This window comes from Trachurus japonicus, chromosome 18 (genome assembly GCF_045865225.1).
Source record: "Trachurus japonicus isolate A0001 chromosome 18, Traja_1.0".
NCBI lineage: Eukaryota > Metazoa > Chordata > Actinopteri > Carangiformes > Carangidae > Trachurus > Trachurus japonicus.
Window position 1 is genome coordinate 11,590,191 of NC_140924.1, and position 27,610 is coordinate 11,617,800.

General features: G+C 42.3%; 2 protein-coding genes across 2 annotated transcripts in view; both read right to left on the reverse strand.

The window, feature by feature from the left end:
• The window catches only part of LOC146968777 (ankyrin repeat domain-containing protein 46), a 5,541-nt gene extending 3,702 nt beyond the window's left edge, over window positions 1–1,839 (reverse strand). The window contains exon 1 of the mRNA XM_085759541.1: window positions 1,753–1,839. The gene's annotated coding sequence lies outside the window, so the exon portion shown is untranslated. The remainder of the gene's footprint in view (window positions 1–1,752) is intronic.
• A 1,563-nt stretch (window positions 1,840–3,402) lies between these two features.
• Window positions 3,403–27,610, reverse strand: part of col4a6 (collagen, type IV, alpha 6) — a 127,892-nt gene continuing 103,684 nt past the window's right edge. Inside the window, exons 22-48 of the mRNA XM_085760078.1 lie at window positions 27,419–27,576; window positions 27,148–27,330; window positions 26,181–26,364; window positions 23,410–23,454; window positions 21,326–21,397; window positions 20,543–20,650; window positions 19,198–19,416; window positions 17,918–18,076; window positions 15,811–15,981; window positions 15,094–15,237; window positions 14,820–14,942; window positions 14,130–14,311; window positions 13,977–14,040; window positions 13,813–13,887; window positions 13,026–13,133; window positions 12,429–12,536; window positions 12,239–12,310; window positions 11,984–12,103; window positions 11,304–11,420; window positions 11,032–11,193; window positions 10,842–10,940; window positions 10,558–10,710; window positions 9,739–9,855; window positions 8,308–8,499; window positions 7,362–7,533; window positions 7,164–7,278; window positions 3,403–6,282 (exon numbers count right to left, since the gene is read on the reverse strand). Of these exons, the coding sequence (XP_085616204.1) occupies window positions 6,022–6,282; window positions 7,164–7,278; window positions 7,362–7,533; window positions 8,308–8,499; window positions 9,739–9,855; window positions 10,558–10,710; window positions 10,842–10,940; window positions 11,032–11,193; window positions 11,304–11,420; window positions 11,984–12,103; window positions 12,239–12,310; window positions 12,429–12,536; window positions 13,026–13,133; window positions 13,813–13,887; window positions 13,977–14,040; window positions 14,130–14,311; window positions 14,820–14,942; window positions 15,094–15,237; window positions 15,811–15,981; window positions 17,918–18,076; window positions 19,198–19,416; window positions 20,543–20,650; window positions 21,326–21,397; window positions 23,410–23,454; window positions 26,181–26,364; window positions 27,148–27,330; window positions 27,419–27,576 (3,683 nt within the window). The 3' untranslated portion in view covers window positions 3,403–6,021. The remainder of the gene's footprint in view (window positions 6,283–7,163; window positions 7,279–7,361; window positions 7,534–8,307; window positions 8,500–9,738; window positions 9,856–10,557; window positions 10,711–10,841; window positions 10,941–11,031; window positions 11,194–11,303; window positions 11,421–11,983; window positions 12,104–12,238; window positions 12,311–12,428; window positions 12,537–13,025; window positions 13,134–13,812; window positions 13,888–13,976; window positions 14,041–14,129; window positions 14,312–14,819; window positions 14,943–15,093; window positions 15,238–15,810; window positions 15,982–17,917; window positions 18,077–19,197; window positions 19,417–20,542; window positions 20,651–21,325; window positions 21,398–23,409; window positions 23,455–26,180; window positions 26,365–27,147; window positions 27,331–27,418; window positions 27,577–27,610) is intronic.

Sequence of the window (27,610 nt, forward strand, 5' to 3'; positions counted from 1 at the left end):
CAAAACATGACCATGATGTTTGTGTTTCGGTAGCGTTGTGGTGCTCGAGACAGGTCTTGGTCTCAAGGTCTTGTCTTGACCAGGACCAAGACCATCTTGACCAACTTTCTCAAAGAACCATGATCTGGACGACTGAGAACCTTCTTGAACAGGAGGTATAATTCAGTTTTTCTTGTTTCAGTTCGTTGCCTACGGGATATTCATATTATTTTGGGACAATTGATGTGTCAAAAAAAAAAAAAGACACATGATGACATTTCACAAGCTCTGGAGAACTGTGAGAAGTGTCATCGACGAAACAACAAGGGATTGAAGACGTTTCACCTTCATCCAGAGGCTTCTTGGGTTTTGACCGACTAGTGAGGTGTTTGGCCAATTGTCTAATAGTCGTTATCAATAACATGGACACAATATTTTAGGGGCAAAATGCCCCCATTTAGGGGCAGTCTGGAGCTCTGCCTTTAGACGAAGGTGGAACTTCTTCAACAATTTACAGCCGAGTCCAGCTGATCTAGATTCAACTTTCTCAAAGAACCATGACCTGGGTGACCGAGGGCCTTCAGAAAACGTATTAAACCGGAGGTATAATTCAGTTTTTCTTGTTTCAGTTCGTTGGATACTGGATATTTATGACTTTTGGACAATTGATGAGTCAAAACAATACACATGGTGACTTATGAGAACTGTGAGGGGTGTCATCGACCAAACAACAAGGGATTCCTGAAGACGTTTCACCTTCATCCAGAGGCTTCTTGGGTTTTGACCGACTAGTGAGGTGTTTGGCCAATTGTCTAATAGTCGTTATCAATAACATGGACACAACATTTTAAGGGCCAGTCTGCCTTTGGACAAAGGTGGAACTTCTTCAACAATTTACAGCTTTCTTCAGCTTTTTTCAACTTTCTCACAGAACCGTGTCCTGGGCGACCGAGGACCTTCAGAAAACGTATTGAACCGGAGGTATAGTTCAGTTTTTCTTGTTTCAGTTCGTTGCCGACTGGATATTTATAACTTTTGGACAACTGATGAGTCAAAACAATACACATGATGACTTTAGAGAACTGTGAAGGGTGTCATCGACCAAACAACAAATTGGCTACTGAAGAAAGTCACTGGCAGATTACGTAATAATGAAAATGTGACAATAACACAGAAGGTTAAACGAGTAAAACCAGTCACTTGTAGTGTTTTAATCGATTTAAACATCCCAAAGCTACACCTGGTTCTCCCTCTAGTGGCTGATTATCGATCATTACACATCCACATCAACACAACCACTGTTATCATGGGTTCATACAGGAACCAGACAATAAAACCCACGACTACACATCATAAAATGATAAGTATAGTCTGTCAGTGCACAGCTATAACACCCAGTTGATGAAAATATCAGTGTAAATGTGTGTGTGTTAGTGCAGATTACTGTGTTACCATCCATTAACTAACCAACAGCAGCTAACTACTACTGCATCATAAACACACTTTCAATGATGAACGCGACACATGCATAATTACAACTGAACATTTTAAAGATATCCGACACCGTCATCAACAGATTATTCTTGTATTATAATAAAACATTAAATACAAAGGCATAAAGATAAACGCTAAGAAGCTAGCGGAGCTAACGTAATGTTTCACACACAAACAGGTGAAACTGTTCAACACGTAACTCAACAACTTTAACAACACACACATAACGTAACGTGATGCTTTAGCCTGCTGGTTGTGTGTCTGTTTACAGAAACCCACCTGTTGATATGTCCCAATTTAGCAGAAAAAAAAATACACGTCGCTTTCCTCCGAGCTAACGCTACTAGCTGCAGCTGTGTTGTTGTTGTGTTAGCTTCCTCTTCTTCTGCGTCTCCAAGGCAACGCCGGTGGAATCTGTCGCCGCCTGCCGTCCCGGAGTGATTACGTCATCTGGTTTTATTTTATTCCATATCTATGGTTTTATTCACTGACTTTTTTTAAATTACCATCTCGCCTGATTATTACCTTGTTTCATATATATTATTTGTCTAAAAACATTATTGTACTCTACTTTCTTGTCAATAAAGATAAAAAAAAAGGTTTTATTCACTGACCTCGAGCCAATGTGATAAAAACCCAAACAAACAACAAACTACAAAAATATATAACCAAGCCAACAAAAATATCTAACACGAAGATGATTAAATAAAAGAAAGTCGAATTTTCCTCTTTTAAATCTTGTTTAAAAACGTATATGAGTGTTTGTTGTTGTTTTTTTACCCATTTTATGTTGTTCTAAATACATGACATCAAAATGTTTTTACACCTATTTATAGAAACCCTTCTCTTCCCATTTCCTGTCTCCAACACTTCTTTTTTTTTTTCATTTTAATAAGAAATTTATTCCTATGTGGGATTAAAAAAAAATAAAACACTGAAAATGCACCAACGTAGCCCGACTCAGCTGTGAAACCATCAGTGAAGCAGGAGAGGCTCATTTTCAATCAGTCACATGTCCTTTGCTTTTTTTTTTTTTTAAATCTTCAATCAATTTAATCCTCATCATTTCCTTTGGAGTGTTAGTGTGTCACCTCCTGATGTTTCCCTCCCTCCATCCTTCCTCCACCTCCTCCTACTACAAGAGCTTGCTGAACCTATTTATTTTCACATTTTTATTTATTTACAGATATAGATCAATGGCCTTTTTTTTTTTTAGAAATTTTATGTCCTTGTCCTTTTCTTAATCCCAGGCTTGAGCCTTTTTAAAGTGTTTTTCGTTGTGTCTTGTTGTATGTCCTTGTGTGTTTTTTTGTTTCTCCACCTGACTTGGAACATCCGTACGAAAATTCCTATGTGTGTACTGTATGCACAAATGGCAAATAAAGATTTTGACTTTGACTTTGACTGAAATGTGTGTCTCTGTTTTATTTATTCATTTTGCCAGAGAAAGTCAAATCCTAATTTTGATTTCAAATCCCATAGCTACAACTCTTAACATGCAAACTCCACACAGATCCCCAAATCCATGAACACATTCATAAAAGTCAGTGTTTTGTGCATCATTTATAAAACTGTTTTATTTCCAGTGCTAAATATATCAAATAAAAATAGCTTTAAAATGACTTAAACTAATTTTTAGATTACTAGATTATTGATTATTATTGATGTTAAACATTAATGGTGCAACATGGATCCATTTTCATTATCTGAAAAGGAGTTTGGTTGGATAGAAAAGTGACAAAATAAAATCAAGTCTTAATTTTTATTTGCCTAACAAGCGGCAATATGATCAATACACTGACTAAAGCACAAATACTTTTTTCTTTTCTTTTCTTTTCTTTTTTTCTTTTTTACCTTTTTTCAATCCCTCCAGAGAATCTTCCTGATGTTCTCCACATAGAGTTGAAGCGTACAAATAATAATTCTGCATTTCTCTGTTAGTTTTGAAACTTTATTTCAAAGTGTGTGAGCACAGAAATACACATGACAGTAACAGACATGTTTATTACCATTTTCTCTTGTTATAGATCCTCTTTGAGGAAAAAACTGCATTTCTTTTCTGTCACTTACAATAAGTTGCTTTAACTCTCGGCTTTGAACATGGGGTGAAGGGCAAATCTGACAATAATAAAATCTGTCGTTGTTATGTCTGTTAAATCATCAGCTGTGAATATACTTTCCATATAAAAACATCCTAAAGGCATTTTTTTTTCTCTCCATAATATTTAATGTACACATCATAATCTCCCCATTCCCTCCCATCTCAGTAAATAAAACCAAGGGGTAGTATAAGTAAAATAATTACAATCTAGATTACAAAACAACAAATGCAGACGGAAAAAAAAAGAGGGAAATAAAACAAAAAGTAAAATGTGACATAGGGATAAAAATGAGGGCTACCAGCAGAAAGACAGAGCTATGTGCTAGACACAGTGGTCATAGTGGTTACAAGTCACCCAGTAGCCTTCACTGTCCAAGGATAATGCTGAAAAAAATGAGATTTTTTATTTAAAATGCAAACCAAATTCAGTGTAAAAAAAAAAAAAAGAGATCAACTTTGGGAAGAAGTAATAAAAAACATGTAATTTCTTTCCTCTCTTCCTCTTTCTATCTGAGGACAGTGAAGAGACACAACAACTGAAAAAAAAAAAATCAAAGCAAAATAAAAGACCTTTTCTCTAATACTTTACTGGGAAATACAGGAAGCACTATGTACAGCAGTAAATTGAGTGTGTGTTTGGTTTCCTGTTGCAAATTTAATGAGAGTGAAGGTTTTACTGCAACAAGTTTGGTCACAACATAGCCTGTGGAAGTGGAGGAGGAAATCAGCCCCTTTATATAATTGACTTGTTGTTCTAACCCATATGAGTTCACATCAGTGCAATATACATGAATGGGTGGTCTCATTCAGCTCGTGTATACTAGTGTTAGCAGTCGCAGAGGTCCTGTTTTAATGAAAATATGCTGGCTTGCCTTTTCTTTTCTTTTTTATGTGGTTTAATGCAAACATATAGTGAAGCGTTGCCTTTCAAGTCGACTGTCAGGGTTTCGTAGCACCAGAGTCACATTACGAAATGTGTGCAAAGATCACAGGCATGTGAAACCTGAATAATGCATAGTAAAGTTAAAGGTTTGTACTGGTTGTTCTGCATGTTTGTTCATATATGTTTTTTGTTTAGTTTTTTGCACAAAAACCAAAATGCATAGATCATAGTTGCTGTTTTCCAATGTCAACAATTAACTTTTACGGCTCGTTTACGAATTTAATTCTTTATAAGCTATGAAAATCAATTCATAAAGCATAGAAACTGAAATAATAGAAATCTATTATAGTGAACATTGAGCTCTACTGGTTTATTTATTGTTTTATTCAAATTCTTGTTGTTCATCAGTGGCTGAATTTTTCTTAAAAGCAGCTATGTTTTGCTAGTAGCTAACGTTAGCATAAACAACTGCTACAAATCTAGAAGAAACACTGTGAGATCAACATCAAACTTGAAACCTTTGCTCACTAAGAGTTTGTTTGGCTTCTGTTCTGTCATTCATTGGTTTCTACTGAAGTTAACATGCTAACTACCAAGCACTTTCCGATACCGAGTCACTTAGCTAAAGTTAGCTTAGTAGCAATAGCCGAACTAGCTCCTTTAAATGCTCACTGTAATGTTTTTCTTTACCTCAGATGAATTTCAAGTCTCTGCACCTTGATTTTCACACACTGAAATGAATGAATGAACCCATACACCATAGATGTTCACGCGTAACGTAACATACAAAAATAATCAGTACAAAGGAAACGACTGTGGCCGCAGCTCTTTTACATGAAATAATCTGTAAAATAACTGCAGTTATAGGCTACTAATTGAAGCTGGCAGTAAATACAAAAGAAGCAAAGTTTAATGATGGCCATGTCACTAAAAAAAACGACAACAAAAAAAAAGTGTGTGTGTGTATGTTTGCACTGTCTACTTCAGCTAACCCAGCTCAGAAAAGAACGTTAAACTCGCCTGAACCACTTTTTTTTAGGTCGCACCAGTATGGGACTTTTCCTCTCTGACCTGACTCATTTGGAGCAGACGTCCACCCACCCTGACGTGTGCGCGGGGCAGTGCCATCCAAAAAAGGAGGGGGTGGCACTCTCCGAGGTAGCCGAGAATGATTCTCGCCAAAAAAAAAACGTTAACGAGAAAACAGACACAAAATAATAATAAAAACACAAAGAACAAGAACAATATAGCACCATTGTCAGTGATAATCGAGAGAAGAAAACCCTTCTCTTCCCATTTCCTGTCTCCAACACTTCTTTTTTTTTTCATTTTAATAAGAAATTTATTCCTATGTGGGATAAAAAAATAAAACACTGAAAATGCGCCGACGTTGCTCGACTCAGCTGTGAAACCATCAGTGAAGCAGGAGAGGCTCATTTTCAATCAGTCACATGTTCTTGCTTTTTTTTTTTTTTAATCATCTCATCCTCATCATTTCCTTTGGAGTGTTAGTGTGTCACCTCCTGATGTTTCCCTCCCTCCATCCTTCCTCCACCTCCTCCTACTACAAGAGCTTGCTGCAGACTTGGCAGCGGCTGACTCTGGAGCGCTCCTGGCCGCCCTTCAGCGTCTCCTGTCCCGGCGAGTACAGGAACTGCTGGTTGGGGTCCACGGTGGTGAGCCAGAAGCTGTACTTGTTGGCAAAGTAGTGGCAGGTGCCCTTGGCGCCGTTGCACTCGATGAACGGCGTGGCGCGGAAATCCTCCAGGCAGGAGCCGGGAGACACCAGGGACTGACCGCCGCCCTCAGCGCCGGCCGCCGTGTGCTGTGGTGGTGCAAACAGAACATTTGTAAATGAACTAAGGATGTACCGAACCATGATTTTTGGGGTCCTACTGAATACTGAATCCACTGTTTAAAGATTCACCGAATCCGAACTACATACCGAATCCTGCTCCCATCATCGGCCCAAACAGTAAACACATTATAAATTAGGGCTGGGACAATATGCTTTTCTCCCGATTCGATTCTTCTAGGATTTTTTTGGATGGCGATTCGATTTAAATTGCGATTCTACGATATTGCAGATTCTCTCGATTTTTAGTCTGCGTTTTTAACATTTATCTGCACACAAATACTGTAGGAGCCTATAAATTAACATACTCCATTATAAAGTAAACTTAAACCCTTTTCAGAACCTGTACTCTTTGTATGTAAAAAAGGCTAACAGATGCACATTGCACAATATATGAAAAAAAAATTCAAACATTAAAAATAAATAAATAAATAAATCGATTAAAAAAATCGTCAAAAAAGATATCGCAATATTTATGTGAATCGATTTTTTCTCCCACCCCTATTATAAATGCAGGAAACATCACACAGTGTTTTATTCTAACTGTAAGAAACAATGGGCAACAATTTTTGCCAGTATTTTGCATTTGAACAGAATCAATGCTCAGGCTTTAGTATTGTTTATCTCATTCAAAACAAGAAAAAGACCAAAAAGTGAAATTATTTCCACAGAGCAGAGAAAATATATGCCTGTAAGCATTATTGTATGTGTTACTTATACCATATTTACAAGTTTAAATTTGGCCAAATCCGAGACCTGAATCCTGGTACATGCCGAAAATTAACTTCCTTCGTATGTTCAAGTGTCTTTTAGGAAGTGGCTTTGAGGAAGCACATGGGTTTTTGGCTCACCATCAGGAAGGAGTATCCAATCCAGAGACTCCTCCACCCAGGGGGGCAGGTGGGGATGGTCATGTCCTGACTGTGGACCGCCACGGCCTGAGATGGAGCCTCACACACTGAGCACCTGGTGTGGAAAAAGGAAGCAAAGGTTTGAACAGTGTTTTACTGAGAAGAACCAGACCAGGCCCAGGTCGGTGTGGACAGTACCTGCTGATGTAAGGCTGTATCTGCATCTCGGCCACAGGCATCATGGGAATGGGTGCGGTTGTGGAGAGCCAGTAGGACTTGTCGTTGCGGCTGGAATAGTAGCAGATCTCGTTGGGGGAGCAGTAGAGGAAGGGGATGGTGCTGAACCTGGGGAGACACGACCCTGGCTGACCTGTGGAGACAAATTCATTCATTCATGTTAACAGGATCAGAAATATTTCCTTTTGTCTCCAATGTATAAATAAGGGGTAGAGGGGGTAATGGGATAGTTCAACATTTTGGCAAATTGGCCCATTGCCATAATCCCTATAGTCATAGCAGTAGGTTCGTTACCTTTGTCAGTGTAAGCTGTTTTTAGAACGGCGGAGCAGAGCAGCAGGCTGCTCAGTGCTCAGGGCTACGCTATGGAGGCTAATGGGATTTCTTGGTTTCCCTCATCAAACTCATCAAATATACAATCCCAAAACTCCAAAACGCTCTGGTGGACAAGTTGTGACCTGCACATTCACCACGCTATGAGATAATAATGGATCGTTACGAAACGGAGCCATTTTCGAGGTAAATACAGAGACTGCTTGCTGAAAAACTGTCCCTGAACGCAACGCGCATCAGTGGTTTTGCATGAATTTCCCTCTAAAACAACTCTGGTAACGTGTTATTATCTCATAGCGTGGTGATTGTGCAGGTCACAACTTGTCCACCAGAGCGTTTTGGAGTTTTGGGATTGTATATTTGATGAGTTTGATGAGGGAAACCAAGAAATCCCATGAGCCTCCGTAGTGTAGCTCTGAGCAGCTCACGGCTCTGCTCCACCGTTCTAAAAATAGCTTGCACCGACAATTAAAGGTAACGAACCTACTGCTATGACTATAAGGATTATGGCAATGGGCCAATTTGCCAAAATGTTGAACTATCCCTTTAACGTAAAGTCAAAGAGTTTCCTTACCGAGGTCCTGGTTGTGTGCCTTCTCCTGCCCCTCCACGTACAGAAGACTGTAGCCGTCCCACAGTTTGGCCATGCCCTGAGGACACATGGGGACCTGGGCGTCCTGGCTGTGCTTGACCAGGGTGTAGCCGATGCTGTGACTGCGGCCGACGCCTCCGGGAAGACCGGGACTACCGACTGCACCGGGAGAACCTGAAGAGGAGGAGGAGGAGGAGGGAACAAGAAGACGTTTGGAAGGAGATGTTAGAATCAAGACAAAGTTGCTTCTGGTGTAGTCCATAGTTGCGTTTTCGTGGCCTCATTGTTGTGTCAACATTTTGACCTGAAAACGTGAATCAATGATTAATAACAAGGGCCGGATCTACTAAGATCCCAGATAGCGGCGCTAAATTGTTTGCGCCCGCTAAAATATTGCGTGTTTGGTTAGTGCACGCAAAACAGGTGATCTACTAAGAGTAACCCGCTAAATGAAAACACGTGCAAACCGCAGTATTCAAATGAGGGTTTTGCGCGTGGTAATCGTTTCCGCCATGGAGAGTGTGGACAGAGAGCTGGATGGACGAAGGGACAGAATGACATTTGATCCGATGCATACAATGACAGCATGTGTGTGTTCATCTCTCTCGCGCTCTGTTTAGATAAATAAACACAAATCGCTACAGGGCCCAACTCGTCATATAGTGACGAACAGGCAGCAGCTGCAGCGACAATCACACACCTATAATATGTGTGTGCCGCCCATGATCGAGTGGATTAATAGAGAGCTCAGGTGGGACACACGGATCTAAACGCTCTGACCACTGACCAGAGGGATCAAAGACGGGTGAAGGCAGCGGGACCGGGACTGAGAGACGGAGCTGAGCAGCCAGGTACTGGAGAGGAGAGGAGAGGAGAGGAGCGCACTGCAGGACAGATGTGCGTAACGGCGCATAAAAGACTTTTAACATGGCTGAAAAACTGTTACAGAATTACCCAGACGTGAGGAAATGCAGAGATGTAAGATCATGGGGCTCTGACAGGTATCAAACCAATAAACGCATACGTTTTGGCAAAGTTGTATCAGTTAGTACATGGTTTTCAGACATGGTAAATAAAGACGCAAAAACAGCCACCGCAATCTCTTCCTGGTTTGGTAAATCACATTGCGTGCGCTAAATAAATCTATTTGCATCTACTCCTCCCAGTATTTTGCGCGTTCTGGCAGAAACGGCCATATTTACATATTCATCAAGGCAAACACGCTAAATGGATCACACGTGCTATTTTACGTGCAATCACGTTTGCACACGTTTTAATACACGCAAACCTTTAGTAGATCTGGCCTTAAGTGTATACATGCTTTAATTTTCTACCAACTGGGCTTCAATCATCATCGGTTGCGTCAAGAGACGACAGGAAACAGTAGGAAATGAGACAGTACGCAGCACTGACCTTGCTCTCCAGTGGGTCCAGGGAAACCGGGAGGTCCGCCATCACCGACGGCTCCGGGCAGACCAGCAGATCCAGTTCTGCCCAGTTTACCCACACCGCCAGGACGACCTTTACCACCTGTAGCAGAGGAGAGTTTGACACGTGGGCATTCAGCCATTTTTTTTTGCCAAAATTATTTTTTATTGTTTTCATAATACAACAAAGAAATACAAAAACACAATTACATGTTTTGAACGAACATGTCAACCCCCCACCCCGGCCCTTTTGCAAATTTCAAATTTTCAAATTTCAAATTCTTGGTTGGGAATCAGGTTAGTGAGTTCATAAGAAAAAGGAAATAATTTTTTACAACAAAAATATTTCTGTAATATTAACTACTGCAAAGAGCTACTGTTTACATGTCCCCAGGTTCTTCCATCACATGAGACAAATCTGTCCTTGATACATAGCAAATAAAGGGGTCCCAGACCTGGTGGAAATTATGTTGTTGGTGTTTCATTGTATATGTAATTTTCTCTAAAGGGAGAGTTGAAGACATTTCAGACAGCCACCTCTTTACACTTGGACTACTGGTGTTATTCCATGAGAGGGCTATTACTCCCTTTGCAATTAGTACACTTCAGTCTACAAATATTCGTTGATGTTTTTATAACTTCAAATTATCTGGATATAGACCAAATATAAACAAATGTGGGACTAGGGGTATTTGGATCTGCAAAATATTTTGAAAACATTGTTTTATTTCTGGCATTCAGCCATTTACTTTTACTTTCAACAGGTCAAAGATCACCGGAAACACTGGACGTAGTCGCCACTCACCTGGACGTCCGGGGGTTCCTGGTAGACCAGTTTCTCCGACAGGCCCAGAGGCTCCGTTGTCACCCGGGAAACCCACGTCTCCGAACTGTCGCGGTATTTCTAGTGGTGCTGTCGTTATGGTGGTGCCAGGGTAACCCTTGCGACCCTGAGGCCCTGGAGAGGACGGGGTCGGAGACAAAGAAGGAGGAAGAGTGAAAGGTGAGGGGATGAACACAGGATGAATGTAAATAGAGGAAGAAGAGTCTAAATATTGTAACTGACTCCATTTATTAACGTCCTCCTACCTCGCAATCCCCTGGCTCCCTTGATTCCATAGTAGCCGGGGTCACCAGCGAAACCCTTCAGACCAGGACCTCCGCTGTAACCAGTCTCACCTCGCGCTCCTGAAAAGCAGAAACACAAAGTTGTACTTCACTAAAAGAAACACAGGCTGTGGTTTTGATTCACATCACGTTTTTCCCAACTCCACTTCACCTTTGGCGCCGGGGTAACCGGGGCTTCCATCGCCACCAGGACGTCCTGGTTCTCCTTTCGGACCCGGGGAGCCGGGGAAGCCCGGGAGCCCGGAGTCGCCTCTGTCTCCCTGGGCCGTGCCTGGACCCGGGGGTCCGGGGGGACCGGGAGGACCTTGGAAACCTGGAGGAGGAAGCAGAGAAGGGTTAGAAAGAGAGAGTGGAGAGATAATAGGAAATGAGGGGAAGGAAAAAAGGAAGGAAAGGAAAATTGGACTGAGGAAATGTTTTTACCATATTCTCCATCCAACCCAGGGAGGCCAGAGTCTCCGAGAGGTCCGGGAACATTTGACCCCACAGTCGGACCGGGGGCTCCAGGCCGACCGGGGAACCCTGGGAGTCCGGGACCACCTGACATACGCAGAGAAGCAAAGCCAGGGTCATTATTTTGATACAGTATGATTTGATACAACACGACTAACTAGGGATGTGCACGGTTACCCGAGTACCCGGGTACCCGAGTAGGCAATCTGCTATCCGGTTATGAATTTATTATCCAGTTAACCTAGGTTTTAAAAAACGGCACGTTAGAGCGCAGTCTAGTGTCGGATCAAACTACATTATCATGCCATGGTTCGGCTTTTTGTAGTGTTCGGATCAAGCAACGTGATTTTCTTCTGTGTAAAAGCGTTTTTGGATCGAGCCTCAGACTTTCAAAAGAAAAAAAAGCTTTCTCCTCCGAGGCAGCCGCGGCATAAATGCGCTGCACTCAGCGCTCAGAGCGCATGCAGCGCATTTATTCCCCGGCATAAAGAAAAAATGCACATATGGGGCATATGTGCATCTTAAACTCCAGTCTCTACTCTCATTATCCACCTGATATTTTGTCTGACGACTGTCTGTTTGTCAGTAATGCGGACGGTCTGACGAACAGAGTGCATTTATACTACCAACTTCCTCAACCTCCCTCTCACCTGACTGTCCTCGCTCTCCCTTGGCTCCAGGGAAACCTGCAGATCCTGGGTAGGAGACGCCTCTTTCTCCCTTCTGTCCTGGGAATCCGGGAGCACCGGGAAGACCGCCTGCACTTCCACCTGGACACAAACACAACACAATGGTTTTTTTTTTTTCGTGTTTTATTTGTTTGTGTCATTTGATGTAACTTGTATTTGTGGGGAGAGTCCTTCATGAGGTTCTTCAGTCTCTGATGTGTTTGATGGCATCCTTACCCGGGGTTCCAGGGAGACCTTTAGGTCCACCGAGGCCGTTGAGTCCATCCAGACCAGGGGCGCCAGACAAACCTGCGAAAACAACAGAGTGAGTATGTTTGTCTGCAGCCTTGTCTTATTTTCTTTGCTGCCGTGTGACATTATATTTAAAAAAAAAGAGAAAAAAGTGCACATGAGGTTCATCTTTCACCTTTAGATCCTGGTCCTCCAGGGCCTCCAGGGAAACCAGGAGTCCCGTCTGCACCTCTTCTTCCCGGGTAGCCGTTCTGACCCTTTGGACCAGGAAAACCAGGTGAACCTGCGACAGAGGGGGAGATAAATGTTACTATCCACCTGCGGCATCATTAAAATGGATTGGATTGTACTTTATTGTCCCGAAGGGAAATTTGTTTTGGGCTCGGAGCCACTGCATATACAAGACAATACATACGAGACATTCATACAAAATACTTTCACACCTTTAACACGCATTCAAAACAGTGAAGGGTGCTTCCACTCTATTACAAATAGGTCAGTAAAAACAGTCTGTAGAAATGATCAAATCAGCAGCTCTTTAAGTTAAAGTGCTATGTGCGCTGTGGTTCGACAACTAAACCAATGGAATAAAGCCAACAGTACATAAATAAACTAGAGTGCTACATTGCATATAAAAAATAATTATATGATCAAGAGTGAAATAATAAAAGTACTGAAACAGTAAAACTAAAAAAAAAAATTAAAAAAAAGGCAGCTGTGAGGTTGCGTGGTTGCTAGGTCATCTGCTTGTCTGAAGATCAGTGTCTCTCACCCATTATTCCCGGCCGTCCCGGTTCACCAGGAGCTCCCTTCTGACCAGGGTAACCTGAACCTCCTGGAAAGCCGTTGTCACCGGGAGCGCCATCGCCACCGCGACCACCTGAAGAGAGATAATCAGTGTGATCACAGATATATTTATACCTGGAGTCTGGAGATCATCACTGTGCCAGGACATTTTCATATCAAGACAAAAGACAATGGGACGAGTTCCCAGAGGAAAACTTTTTTGCTCATGATAGTCTTTTCTTGAACTCCTGAGAAAGTAGGGAGATCTCAATTGGATATCTTTATAAGATCTTATTTGTGTATCTTTTTGAGCTCAATCTGAATTATTGCTCCTAAAACCCCCTTAGGAGCAAAAGGTGTGAGATAATGGGAGATCTCATCATTGTATCTTTGTGATTTCATTCATGTCTTGTTTATTGCTCCTAAAAAGCTACAAGGAGAACTTAAGAGTTGTAAGACAGATCTCAATTGACTCTCTTCTTGAGCTCACCTCAGTCTGAATTATTGCTCCTAAACCCCCCCCCCCCCCTAGGAGAAAAACTGAGATAATGTGAGAATGACTTTGAGACTTCTTCTCATCAGTATCATCAGGAAAATAATTCAACGCGCTGTTCAAGACATTTTTGCAGTTATCCACGAAAGACGAATTAAAACTAGATCTGTATCAACATCAAAAGTAAAATGTACTCCACTGATGCTGCCTTTTCATTTTCAGTCAGTCAAGGGGAAACTACTGTATCCAGGTGGTTTTATCACAGCGTGCTGAGTCTCACCTGGGAAGCCTGAATCTCCCGGCTGGCCTTTAACTCCCGGAGCTCCAGGATATGCGTAGCTATCTCCAGGAATACCTGAAGAAAACAGTTAGTTAGTTAGTGGATGGACGTAAACACAGTATTGAATTATTCATGAACAGATATGAGGTTAATGTTTCGCTCACCTTTGTTACCAGGTCGACCAGGATCTCCAGGGTTACCAGAGAAACCAGGGGAACCATCATCACCCTGAATGAAGCCACCAGAAGTTGAAGCTCACCGGCTTTACCTTATGGTCCATTACTTTTTTATACATAGTATAGTATGTGTTTTCTTACCCTTGCTCCAGATATGCCAGGGAATCCCATAATTCCAGCCTCTCCCTTTGGTCCGGGGAAGCCTGGGAGTCCTGGTGTCCCGGGGTAACCAGGCTGACCCGGCTGTCCTTTACTCTGCTCAGCAAAACCAGGAAGTCCAGGCAGACCCTGACGACCAGGCTGGCCCGGGAAACCCTTGTCACCTGAAAGCAGATTCAGAGCGCATCCAGGGAAATTAGTGGAAGTGACAATTACTGGTTATTTTTCATAAGTATTAAACTATCAAAGATAAAACTGCATCGCTTTGGTAAAATACATAATCCAGGGGCAGGTTGGAGACGACAGTGAGTCGCTAATGGAAAGTAGCAAGACAAACTGCTAGCAGGTAGGCATGCTAATGTATGTAGTAGACATATGATGTGTTTAAAATGGTGTTTCTTTAAAATCTGTTGGTGAGGAAAGGAGTTAAGTGTCCTGCAGACAGGTTAAGCAAGTAAACAGCTAATGTAGCCAATGCTAATGTTAGCTATGTAGCATTAGCAAAACTTGCCAAAGGCTCCTTTTAGTAAAAGACGGTGCTACTTTTTCTTGTTCGGCATCAAACTGCTGTTCTACTGTATCATCCTTTAATACTCTGAGGTAATGATTATTATTTGTTTTTCTCCTTGGTCGTATTGAACGTTGTATTTTAACAGCAGGAAGTCGTGTTACCTCTGGGTCCGGGGAAGCCGGGAAGGCCGTTGCCTCCAGGATATCCAGGATCTCCTTTTTCCACGAAGCCTGATGGAAGAACAATGCCAGGCAGGCCAGGAGAACCGGGGTATCCTCTCTCACCTGTTAACAAAACACGGAGGTTAGAGCGACTTGGAGGCTACAGGTGAGTCTCCTCACCTTTTTAAAGGGACAACGAGGAGTTTTGGAAAAGCGAAGCGTTTTCACACTACACCAACTCCTCGTTGTCCCTTTAATGTTCTGGACTCTTTACCTTTCGGTCCAGGGTATCCAGGTCCACCGGGCCGTCCGTTTCCTCCAGGTCCTCCGGACAGACCTTTTCCTCCGGGGAATCCTGGAGTACCAGGGCGTCCTGGTAGTCCAGGGAAACCCATCACTCCGGAGAAACCTCTCTCACCTGTGGAAAGACGAATCGGATGAATCAGAGTGCTGTCAGTTACCATCATAGACTGTAAAAAATATGGACGTAGCACCCGTGACGTCCCCCATTGGTTTTGGGGAGTCGTTTTTGTGACTCAAATATGGCGGCCTGAAGAGCGCCATGTTGGATTGGCCGGCCGAGAACCCGCCCACTGGCCTCGAAGCAGCTGTCCACGGAGCTGCTCGGACCTGTCACTCAACGTTTCCGCGCCCTAATTGGCCAGAATTTTAACCTAATAACAGTAAAACGGTAGAGAAAAATTCACCCCTCAGAGTGTGTGCGGGGGTAGAAACTATCGATAGAGACCAAAAAACGTTTTGACACCAGGCTTTTAACATGTTTATTGAGGATGTAAAGTCGGCAATTTTAACATGGGGGTCTATGGGGAATGCTCCCTTCTGACACCAGCCCCCAGAGGAATCCGAGGGGATTGCAGTTTTTTGAACGCGGAAGTGAGCTTCACTTCTCAGACCGACAACTGCCCCCTTGGTTACCATGTGCAAATGTGATTTGGAGTTGGAAGCTAGAAAATACTGAAACCCGGCCTACCCTTTGCTCCTGGGATTCCTGGGATTCCATCTCTAGTTCCTGGTCCTGGGGGTCCGGGGGGTCCCCGTGCTCCTGGTGTCCCGGGGGTGCCGGACAACCCCGGGGTTCCCTTCATCCCAGCTGGTCCTGGGAATCCTGGGTCTCCTCTGTCTCCTTTACGACCGGGAAAACCTGTGGGTGGACGGATGGTGATGGGGCAGATGGTGATGGAGAGAGATTTAGTCAGGAGCTGTTGGGATCTTCATTTCATATGTACATATATATATTTATAAACAGTAATAACATTAAAACATAATAATATGAATAGAAATATCTATATGCTGATACTGTACCTAACATATAGATATCTGATAACAGATAGAAACTTACCTCAGTTTTTATAACAAATCAACTTACCTCTATTAAGTTATTAATACATATCAAACAAAAACAGTTATCACAATTATTTCTATTCTTATTAGACACACACCAGCACACAAACACACACAACTGCAAAAAGCAGACAACAATGTAAACCCACATGTTCCATTACATTGTTTTATTACCTTAGTTAAGCTGCAATTGCACTGAGATTGGGGATCTTATTGAACATAAACAAGCATGATATGGCTGATTTCAGATTCACATGGAGGAATTTTACATATTAAATCAAACCTGCAATCATGTTCAATTTCATTAAGATTCGTGAAGAAACTCAAGTGCAATTCCAGACTGAATTAGTGAAGATCTACTGCCTAAAGATTGTTGGTCCTACTACGAGATAGCGCACTAATTACTAAGAGTTCACATTCTTAAAAAGACAACCCCATTTTCAACACATCTGTTTTCACCATTTGCACTAATTTGTCACGGATGCAGGGATGTGCTGAAAATTAAAAGCCCTTTTTTAAGAGTGTAGAAAAAGCCTCTAGACTCGATGCAGGAGCAACAACAATGTTAAACAGCAATTACGCCAAAAAATACTTCACTGTCACACAAACTTATTGCGATTACCACAATATACAGTACACATCTGTCACAGATTAGATGCGAGGGTTAGTTCTGGCTGCAAAAACAAAACCCGCCATCGCTTTCCTGAGAAGATGTATCTCACAACTAAAATGTCCATCTTAAAGCAAATGTTTTTGACGAAAACAAACAGCTGCATGAGTTTTAAAGGAGGGTGTGATACCAAAAAAAGAAAAAGAGTAGTTGTATAGTAATGCAGTTGCGAGCAAGGACTATTTTTAAAGGTCCCACATTAGGAAACTGAGCTGTAAAACCAGCCGTCTGGACTTCCTGTAACTTTGTGATGTCACAACAAAGCAGTCACAAAGCCCCGCCCTTCTTGCAACTGCAGAACCACACAAGTATAATGTCATAATTAAGTTTACTGAGGTGAAGTGAAAGAAAAAAATGTTGAGTTTCTCTTTAGGGAGGTGAAACTCCCATTGATTATTGTTTGACCATTTGATTGTCTGTGAATATATTTCAAAATAAAAGCACATGGGCAGATTTCACACCCGGCATAGACTCCACTTTGATTAAATTAAATTAAATTAAATTAAATTACAGATGGACATTTGTTTTGCTGCACAAGTGAAGAGGAGGCAGACACTTTAAGGGAGGGAGCAGTTAAAGCATTTTGGTCTTATGCATGAACAGCAGGAGGATGGAGGGATGGAAGCAAAGGATGGAGCAAATGAATGGATGAATGGTTGGATTGATGGATCGATGGGGAGAGAGTGTCTCACCTTGGCAGCCTATAACGAATGACCCAACACCAAGAACAAAAAGGATGGAGGGATGAGAGGATGGGTGGAGGTGATGATGGTAGGGGAGGAAAGAAGAAGGAAACACAGGAAGAGGAGAAGGAGGAGTACAAAACAGAAGGAGGAGAGAAAATAAAAAGAACAAAGAGAGGGATGAACCAATACTTGTAAAAGTGAAGGGATGAAGTGGTGAAAGACTGAACTAGATGATAAACCTTCTTCGTCTACTGTAAATAAATCTACAGGTAACTCTACAGATAAACAACATGGACTAAACTTTCTAAAAGTCTAAAACAGAACTTGGCAAACAGACGTCCGGTTAGACGTTGGGAAACGTCCTGAGTCTTTTCCCTCACCTGGCGATCCGCTCAGTCCTTTTCCGCCGGCAGGTCCTGGGCGGCCGGGAAGGCCACCGGTCGGCGGAGCCGGAGGTCCTGGAGCTCCGGGGAAACCAGGAAGTCCGTCGACGCCGCGCTCTCCCTTCAGTCCAGGAACTCCAGAGCGGGCATCAGCACCTGACAGAGGAGAAGAAGCTCTTACAAACCAGACCAAGAGTGTCCGTTATCTGATTCGAATCAAGGCGAGGATGATACACTGTTTTTTTTTTTTTCAATTTTCAACTGGTCGAGTTTGCGTTCACAAAGGCCAACGGTCCAAAAATTGTTAACAAAAGTCACGTGGCCACAAATGTCGTTCGGTTATTGGTCATACAGGTTAAGCGAGTTGACAACATAGACTGTAAAAACTATGGACGTAGCGTCCGTGACGTCACCCATTGGTTTTGGGGAGTCGTTTTTGTGACTCAAATATGGCGGCCTGAACAGCGCCATGTTGGATTGGCCGGCCGAGAACCCGCCCACTGGCCTCGAAGCAGCTGTCCACGGAGCTGCTCGGACCTGTCACTCAACGTTTCCGCGCCCTAATTGGCCAGAGTTTTAACCTAATAACAGTAAAACGGTAGAGTTAAAAAAAAATTCACCCCCCTCAGAGTGTGTGCGGGGGTAGAAACTATCGGTTGAGACCAAAAAACGTGATGACACCAGGCTTTGATCATGTTTATTGAGGATGTAAAGTCGGCGATTTAAACATGGTGGTCTATGGAGAATGTTCCCTTCTGACACCAGCCCCCAGAGGAATCCGAGGGGATTGCAGTTTTTTGAACGTAGAAGTGAGCTTCACTTCTCAGACCAACAACTGTCCCCTTGGTTGACAACAACGTTACATGGGTGGCAATGGTGCCAATCCAGACTGTATGTCAGCAGACTTTAATGCGTTGCGCATACGAATGGCTGGTAAGACTGTGGCCATTAAATAATGTATGAAAACATTTAGCTTAAGACGCTCTGCAATAGGACAACTGTATCACAGAAGACGACAGGAAGTAATGAGAGCTGACCACACAAGTCATTGGACAATAATAAGTTCACAATCGCAAACATGTAGCAATAAAACAGTTCCTTGCATCTCCTTGAGTGAATGAATGAAATGGTGCGTAAAATGGATTCCAGAGAGCAGTAGTTTGGTCCGCGCCAGAGTTCGAGGCAAACCAGCGTTCATACCGACCCAAGCGAAACCGCGCCGAGGGGATTAACGCTCCAGGGTTTGGTTCAACCGGACTAAACGACCTCGGACTCACCCGGTGATCCAGGTATTCCGGGTGTCCCAGGCTGGCCTTTGTCTCCAGGAAGTCCTGGTAAACCGTCTTGTCCCGGGGTACCAGAGGAAGTTCCCAGCACCTCGCCGGGCTGGCCTTTGGCTCCGGGTCGCCCCGGGATACCGTCCTTCCCCCGGCCTCCGTCGTAGCCGTACCCCGGGGCACCTGGACCTCCGGCGTCTCCTCTGGGTCCGGGGAAACCTGCAGGGAGACAGGGTGGAGGGAGAAAAGTGACCGTTACTGAGAAGCAGTGGACAACACAACTACTTTTCATTTCATTTAATTTTGATTTATTCCATTCATGGTATACACTGCAAAAACTCAAAATCTTGTCAAGAATATTTGTCCTATTTCCAGTAAAAAATGTAATACCTAAAATTAATTATACCTAATTATACCTAAAATAAGACTCATCACATAAAAAGTAGCTTGTTTTTAAAGATAATTTTACTTATTTCAAGCACATTTTCACTTGAAATAAGTAGAGAAATCTGATAGTGGAGCAAGTTTTTCTTTCTTATTACAAACACAAAAAACTTACTTTCACTGGCAGAGTTTTCTACTTATTTCAAGTGAAAATTATCTAAAAACAAGTTAATTTTTAGGTGATGAGTCTTATTTTAAGTGGAGAGAGATTAGTTTTGACTAGAAAGGAGACATTTTGACAAGAAATTAGACAAATATTCTTGGAAAGATTTTGAGTTTTGGCAGTGTACATACTTCACATGGTTGCACATATTTACATAATGTACACATAGTCACCATGAATGAAAAGGAGCAGGATGAAGAAAAACCTCTAGTACCTGCCCCTCTCTGTTGTTATAATTGCATTGGCTTACTATCAACACCAATATTATATTCTATTTCAAAAAATTAAAGATGATGAAACATATAATAATAACAAGAAAACAAACAAGCAAAATAGCAGTGGACACCACTCGTCTATCTATCTTTTCTTTTTTCCCTTCTTTTTCTCTTTCTCCTTGTTTTTTGTAGGCGCTTATCTTTTCTTTTTTGAATATTTTATTTAACTGAGATATACTTGTACAACTTTTCAGTTCCTTGCTTTGTGAATGCCATAGTTTTACACCTGCAACAGAAATACACATTTGTTTTAAGCTTAGCCTTGCAAATGTATGTTTAAAGTCAAGTTTCAGTCCGTTATCCTCTTCCTCCAGCTTGAACAAGTTCTGTAAATGTTCTGGTAATGAGCTGTTCTTTGCTTTATACATTATTTTTAAGGTCTGAAGTTCTATCAGATCTACTACTGACAACAGATCAGCAGCTATCGATCGTCCTGGACAGCAGAGAGAAACACAGGTTTTACCTTGTGGTCCGGGCAGACCTCCGATACCGGGCTCTCCTCTCTCTCCTTTGGAGCCGTCGAACCCTGGACGTCCGTTTCCTCCGGCCAGACCTGGCTGACCTTTAGGGCCTGACAGGTGCACACAGGTACGACTTTAATCAATGAGAATAACCGAACCTAAAGGCAAATCCAGCTTTGCTATCTCTAAAACTCTCTGCTGCACAGGAAGTGATGCGTTTTATTTTCCTCGTATTTCAGCCTGGACAAAAATAGAATAGAATATAGTTTATTAATCCCTTGAGGGAAATTCTTTCGTCACAGCGCTCCAGTGTACAAAGGTAAAGAATATTATAGCAGAATAACACAATACAACAACTTAAAATAGGAGAAAGAGATAAATTACAAATTAAATATTACCAGAATTACAAAGTTAAAAACTATAAGAATAAAGCCCAAAATGTGCCCCTCCCCCTCCCCCTCCCCCCATCTTAACAATATATACAAAAGAAAATATAAGCATACAATAAATAAATCTCTGTTGAGGTGATATTGCACCTAGAAATAAGCTGCTTCATTGTCAGGTGTAAAGAGCGACACCTACAGAAAATCAATCAAACATCTCTTTATCATCATTATCAAAAATAAATACATAGCTACTCTACTACATAAAGGAACTGAAAAACCACACCATGCAAACCTTAGAGACCTTTTCATTAAATAAAAAACAATGATGTTAGAAAACATGTTTAAAAAAAAGTATTGAATCAAAGTCATGAGTAAGAAGCTCAGTGTGCTGATCGTTACCTGGTCGTCCAGGGGAACCGGGGTAACCGGGGGCTCCGTCCTCACCAGGTATGGTGCAAGGCAGCACTTGGCCTGATAGCAGTTATACACAGGTTAGCAATCACACTTCATTAGTACACATTAATACACTGAACATGTGTCAAATTAAAAACTTATATCTAAACACTTATTAACTTTACTTTTATCACTTTTTAATAAACACAAATTAAATAAAAAGGTTTATATCTAGTGATAACACCAGGCCTATGTACAGTACAAAATACATTTTGTGTGAATGTCTTTTTCTTTGCATAGTTGATTGTCTATCGCCTCCATTCACGCCCGTTTTTTTCAAAATAAAAGTTTTCTGTTCAGGTTAATCTGAGTTTGATCATGAGAATTATTGAATGTTGTTGGTTGAATGTCGTTAGTAGCAAAATTTGTTGTATTAAAAAAGGGGCAGTTCAACAATTAGAAGGTGATACTAAAACATTAGAGAGTTATAAACTCGGTGTGGGTTTTGTGTTCAAGGGGTCAGTCTTTTTATTTCCCTCCCTGGTTAAAAGCGCTTAGCAGAGGCAGGGCTTGAAAACATGCGCCAGGTTTCAGCAGCTTTGATTGGAGGAAGAGGAGAGCGTGAACAACTGCAGCTGTCCAACATAACAGCTGGACGTGTGGAGTGTGTTGCATGTTTCCAGGAGGAGGGGGGGGGGCAGTGCCGACAACATTCGGACCAAAAAGAAAAAAAAACCTTGAAACTCGCCCGTCAATCATCGACTGACTCCGCCTGAATGGAAAGAGGCTTCCATCAGCTCCGCCATGAACAGATGATTGACGGTGAGCCGGCTGGTTTCAGGAAGCAGAGGACTACATTTCCCAGAATTACCTGCTTCGATGAACTACCACTTCCTGACAAAACCTCTCTCTTTCTCTTTTTCTCTCTGTCTCTGGACCCTCCCCTTGTGTTCACAGTGCAAACAGATCCTCTGCTGTCGTTTCGCTGTTTCATTTGTATGAATGATGAAGATGTTGTTTTCTTCCACCAATCAGAATAGTTTAAAGTTACATCTCAGTTTATCCAGTGTCAACGTGAATATCAATCACTTGTGTACAAAATTTGCTGTATTAGGGCTAAAACATATCATTTTGTTCACTCACAGTGACCTTTGACCTCAAACTACCAGTTAATCAGTTCATCCTTGTACCAGATCAGTCAATCTAGCTACAAATCGACCAATAAGAACAGAGCTATCGACTGACCAATCGGAATACAGCTCTTAATTGACCAATAAGAACAGAGCTGCATTTCAACAGATTTGGACATCTGCTAAAAATAATCAACCAGTAAGACTACGAGCTGTACACTGACCAATCAAAAAAGAGATAGAAACCAACCAATCAGAATAGAGCTGCTGCAAACAAGAACGGAGCTACGAATTAACCAATGAGAACCCAGCTATAAAACTGAAAAATCAAATTAGACGTAAGAACAAACCAATGAGAAAACAGCTCGACTTCAACTATAAATTGACCAATAGGAATATACCTACTGTACAGACCAACCAGTAAGACTACAGCTAGAAACTGAACTATTAGAAAACAGCAATTGATTATTAAAAATACGTTTATAAAGAGACTTATAAACTGACCAAAAACAAAGCTGCTAAAAATCAACCAATCAGAACGGTGCTAAAAATTAACAAAATAATCAAATATTCAATACCTATCCACTCGAATTTCAACTCAGGACTTAATAGAAAATATAAAAACAAAACTGAACACATGATAAATAAATCAATTCAACATTTAAGCACCAACTCTTTAGTCATTATGTTTAAATGTGCATCGTTGAATCAAAAGCAGCGTTCACCATTTACACTGTGAACACCTCGTCTTCTTTAACCTCGTCTCTGACTCGCTCTCGTCATGTGGTCAAACCGTTTTACTTCCGTCTAACTGAGTCACTTCCTGTCCAACGTGAGCGAACGTTTCCTGTGTGAATCCACCAGAGGCCGAGCCGAGCCGAGCCGAGCCGAGCCGGTCCAAACCGGGCCGACACCACTGTCTTTTACTCTGACTGGTGGATGAAAAAGTTAGTTACCCACCCGTTCCCTCTCGGCCGTCATTAACCCCTCCACAGCCGCTTTCACCTGGACAGATACACATGCACAGGGAAGGTCAGAGGGATGGAGGGATGGATGGATAGAGAGAGAGAGAGAGACAGAGAGAGAGAGAGAGAGAGAGAGAGAGAGAGAGAGAGAGAGGTAGAAGATGGCAGCATACAAAGCCAGTCAGGGTCATTTGCATGCGCCAATAAAGCAATTAAATATAAGTTTTTCATCACACAGATATCAGCAAATCAGCTTCACTTCCATTCTATTAATTAAAGGCTCATTCAGTTAAAGGCAAAAGGCAACATTAAAATGCTTCAATGTCACAGTGCTTAACAGTCAGTCGGGTTATTCTCCTCGGCAGGAGCAGAGAGAGAGAAGAGGAGGAGGAGGAGGACAACTCTTCATCACCTCCTCCTCCTCGTCATCCTCTCTCAGCTCCTGTGAGCGACAATAACCTTCATATTAAAAGCAAAATGAATCAGTTGTTTAGCATTAGCATCAATGGTTTGAGAGCACACAGTCACACGGAGGAGGAGGCGTGGCCAGCTGCTGCTCAAGACTTTGTGTCGTTTAGTCTCAGAGAGGAAGAACTGCAAGTTTTTTAATGTTTTTTTCTTTCTATCATCGGATTCGTTGGTCTGGTTTCTCTTGTGGCTCACTGCCCATTTTTAAAACTCGTCTTAAAACCCATTTTTCTTTGCTTTCAACCCAGCATGATATTGTTTGTATTGTTTTAACAATGCTATTGTTTTACTGTTTTTATATAGTTTTTATGTCTTACGTTCTATTTTTATTAATGTACAGCACTTTGTTCCAGCTGTGGCTGTTTTTAAAGTGCTCTATAAATAAAGTTGAGTTGAGTTGACTTGAGTTTGTGTAACGGTGATTAATTTTTTGTTATTATTTTATATCATCAAGATCCTTTTGGTTCAAATCTGTCCTGAACACAAAACAACTTCTAACCCTTTTGTGTGTTTGACCAGTAGCTCCCAAACCTCTTGAAGAATCAGTCCCTACATGGAAACCTAAAAATAAAAACAAAAAATAATCTAAAAAGCTGATCTTCATCGGCCCCAAAGAAAAAATTTATTTAGTTTACTTCTTGTGCAAACTGTTTATTCATCTGATCTTCAGAAGTCAAGAAACCTTTTTAACGCCAAGTGTATCATATTTGATACATACCATTTTTTAAACCTCTACATCATCAGTTTCATATTTTTTCTTCTAAAAAATCTTATGTATAAAACATAAAATTTGAACACATAAACTGTGAGCAATACATTTTACAAAATGCCAGTTGTATCAAGTATGATATGATTGAAAATTAAAAATATGGAAATTGCTATTATCAGTTTTTTTCAAATTGTTTCTAAGAAGGTCCAATAAAGACTCCAGTTTTTTGTGAGTGTGTAATTCCCCTTTTACAAAATTGTTGAAAATAAAAGTCCTAAGTTGGGCCCGACTCAATGACAGAAGTTCACATCATTTGTTGATCCAGTCCAAGCCTTACTCTTGTCTTGAAACTATCATTTTACATTGTTTTAAAGTTTGAGAACCACTGATTTAAATGATCGATCTAGAGGATTTCAAGGTTTATAACCCACAAAAAGGGTCTTTTATTTTGAAGGGTCATAAACCAAGTATCGTTTTACTTTAACAACACTTGACTGGTTGATTGATCGATCTTGGGGCGATCTTAAAGAGCAAACCACCAGAAAACCACCAAACGAATCACAACGTGTTTGAACCTGTGAATCAATCCATTGTTTTTTTGTTTGTTTTGTTTTTTACCTTCTCACCTCCGCTGAGACTGAACGAGCACAGGAGCTGTAGCACAATCAGCATTAATAATCTCGTCATTGTGCGTCGATCGGGGTCGACTAACGAAGCAGTTGGTGGATTATAGATTATTGGCTGCGTGAAGAAGAGTGTGTAAAGCTCATTAATGGAGACCATTAATAATCAAGAGTGTTGCTGCTGCAGCTGAGGCAGTGAAGGGCAGGAAGCTGCTGAGCTACGAAGCCACGCGGTCCCTTCAGGTCCTGGAGAGCCGGGGCCGCGGTTCGAGTCCCCTACGGACACGTGTCCTCTAATGGTTTAGGGTGTTAGGATGGGGTCGCTATGGTAACTACAGTACATAGAGGAGGATGGGCGGTGATGGGATGAGATGGATGGATGGATGGACGGATGGATGTACGCGCCACTGCAAAAACTCAAAATCTTACAGAGAATATTTGTCTTATTTCTAGTCAAAACAAATCTCATTCTACTTAAAATAAGACTCATCACATAAAAAGTAGCTTGTTTTTAGACACTTTTTACTTCTTTCAAGCAGATTTTCACTTGAAATAAGTAGAAAAATCTGATAGTGGAGCAAGTTTTTCTTTCTTACTGTATTACAAGCTCAAAAAAACTGCTTCCACTGGCAGGTTTTTCTACTTATTTCAAATGAAAATTAGTTTGAAACAAGTGAAAATGATCTAAAAACAAGTTAATTTTTAGGTGATGAGTCTTATTTTAAGTGGAAAGAGTTTAGTTTTGACTAGAAATGAAACATTTTGACAAGAAATAAGACAAATATTCTTGGAAAGATTTTGAGTTTTTGCAGTGCGGTCATTTCATTCACCCTGTGGGGAGAATACGGTATCGCACACACACACACACACACACACACACACTCTCAACGCTCACTCAACACTTTCACTCCGTTCTTCTTCTTTTTCTTCTTCTTCCTCTGTCGTTCCTCCCCCGTCATCACTTACCTCTTGGTCCGGGTGCACCTGGTTGCCCAGGCAACCCCGGGATACCAGGATTTCCGGCCTCGCCGCGGAAACCGGGCGTTCCGAGGTAGCCGACGCCGGGCTCGCCAGCGCCCCCGGGGCGACCCTTAGACCCCGGGAACCCTGGGAAACCTTTCTCTCCTACGGTGCCGTAGCCAGCATCACCCTGGAGAGGAAAAGGAAAGGAAAGGAAAGGAAAGGAGGGAAGGGAAAGAAACGAAAGGAGAAAAGAAAGGAGGGAAGAGAAGGAAAGGAAGGAAAGGAAAGAAAGGAAAGGAGAAAGGAGAGGGAGAAAGGAAAGGAAAGGAAAGGAAAGGAGGGAATGGAAGGAAAGGAAAGAAAGGAAAGGAGGGAAGCAAAGGAAAGGAAAGAAAGGAAAGGAGGGAAGCAAAGGAAAGGGAGGGAGAAAGGAGGGAAGGAAACGAAAGGAAACGAAAGGAAATGAAAGCAAAGGAAAGGAGAAAGGAGAGGAGGAAAGGAAAGGAAAGAAAGGAAAGGAGAAAGGAGGTGAGGGAATGAAAGGAAAGGAAAGGAGGGAATGGAAGGAAAGGAAAGAAAGGGAAGGAGGGAAGCAAAGGAAAGGGAGGGAGAAATGAGGGAAGGGAAGGGAAGGAAAGGAAAGGAAAGGAAAGGAAAGGAAAGGAAAGGAAAGGAAAGGAAAGGAAAGGAAAGGAAAGGAAAGGAAAGGAAAGCAAGGAAAGGAGAAAGGAGAGGAGGAAAGGAAAGGAAAGAAAGGAAAGGAGAAAGGAGGTGAGGGAATGAAAGGAAAGGAAAGGAAAGGAAAGGAAAGGAAAGGAGGGAAAGGAAGGAAGGAAAAGAAAGAAAAGGAAGGAGAAAGGAAAGGAAAGAAGCAAATGAAAGGAAAGGAGAAAGGAGAGGTTGTATTAAAACCTGATGTGAACTGGTCCAGACCTCCACACCAACTCCTCCTCTGTGTCCCGGGACTCACCGGAGGCCCCGGGGCTCCTGGGAACCCAGGAAGTCCGTCTCTGCCAGGTTTTCCGGTTTCTCCGGTCGGCCCTCGGGGGCCCGTGCCGCCGAGCTCTCCTTTGACCCCCAGCCCCAGGTTGGGGTAGAAAGACGTCCCCTTCTCTCCTTTGCGTCCGTAGTAACCAGGTTCTCCTTGTCGACCCTGGACCGGACGGGGAACCAGAACCTCACGTTACCACGGGAACCTCGACAGCGTTGGAGAACTTAATGTGCTTAGAAATCCTACTCACGGGAGGTCCCTGACCGCCACCGAAGCCGGGTGAACCGGGGTCACCGGCCTCGCCCTTCGCTCCGGGGTAACCGGGGGCGCCGTTGCCCCCGGGGAGTCCAGGTCCACCGACCGCACCGGAGGTTCCTCCTCCGGCACAGGCGCAGTCACCAGGGTCGCCTAGGAGACGGGAGGAGGGAGGGAGACAAAGATA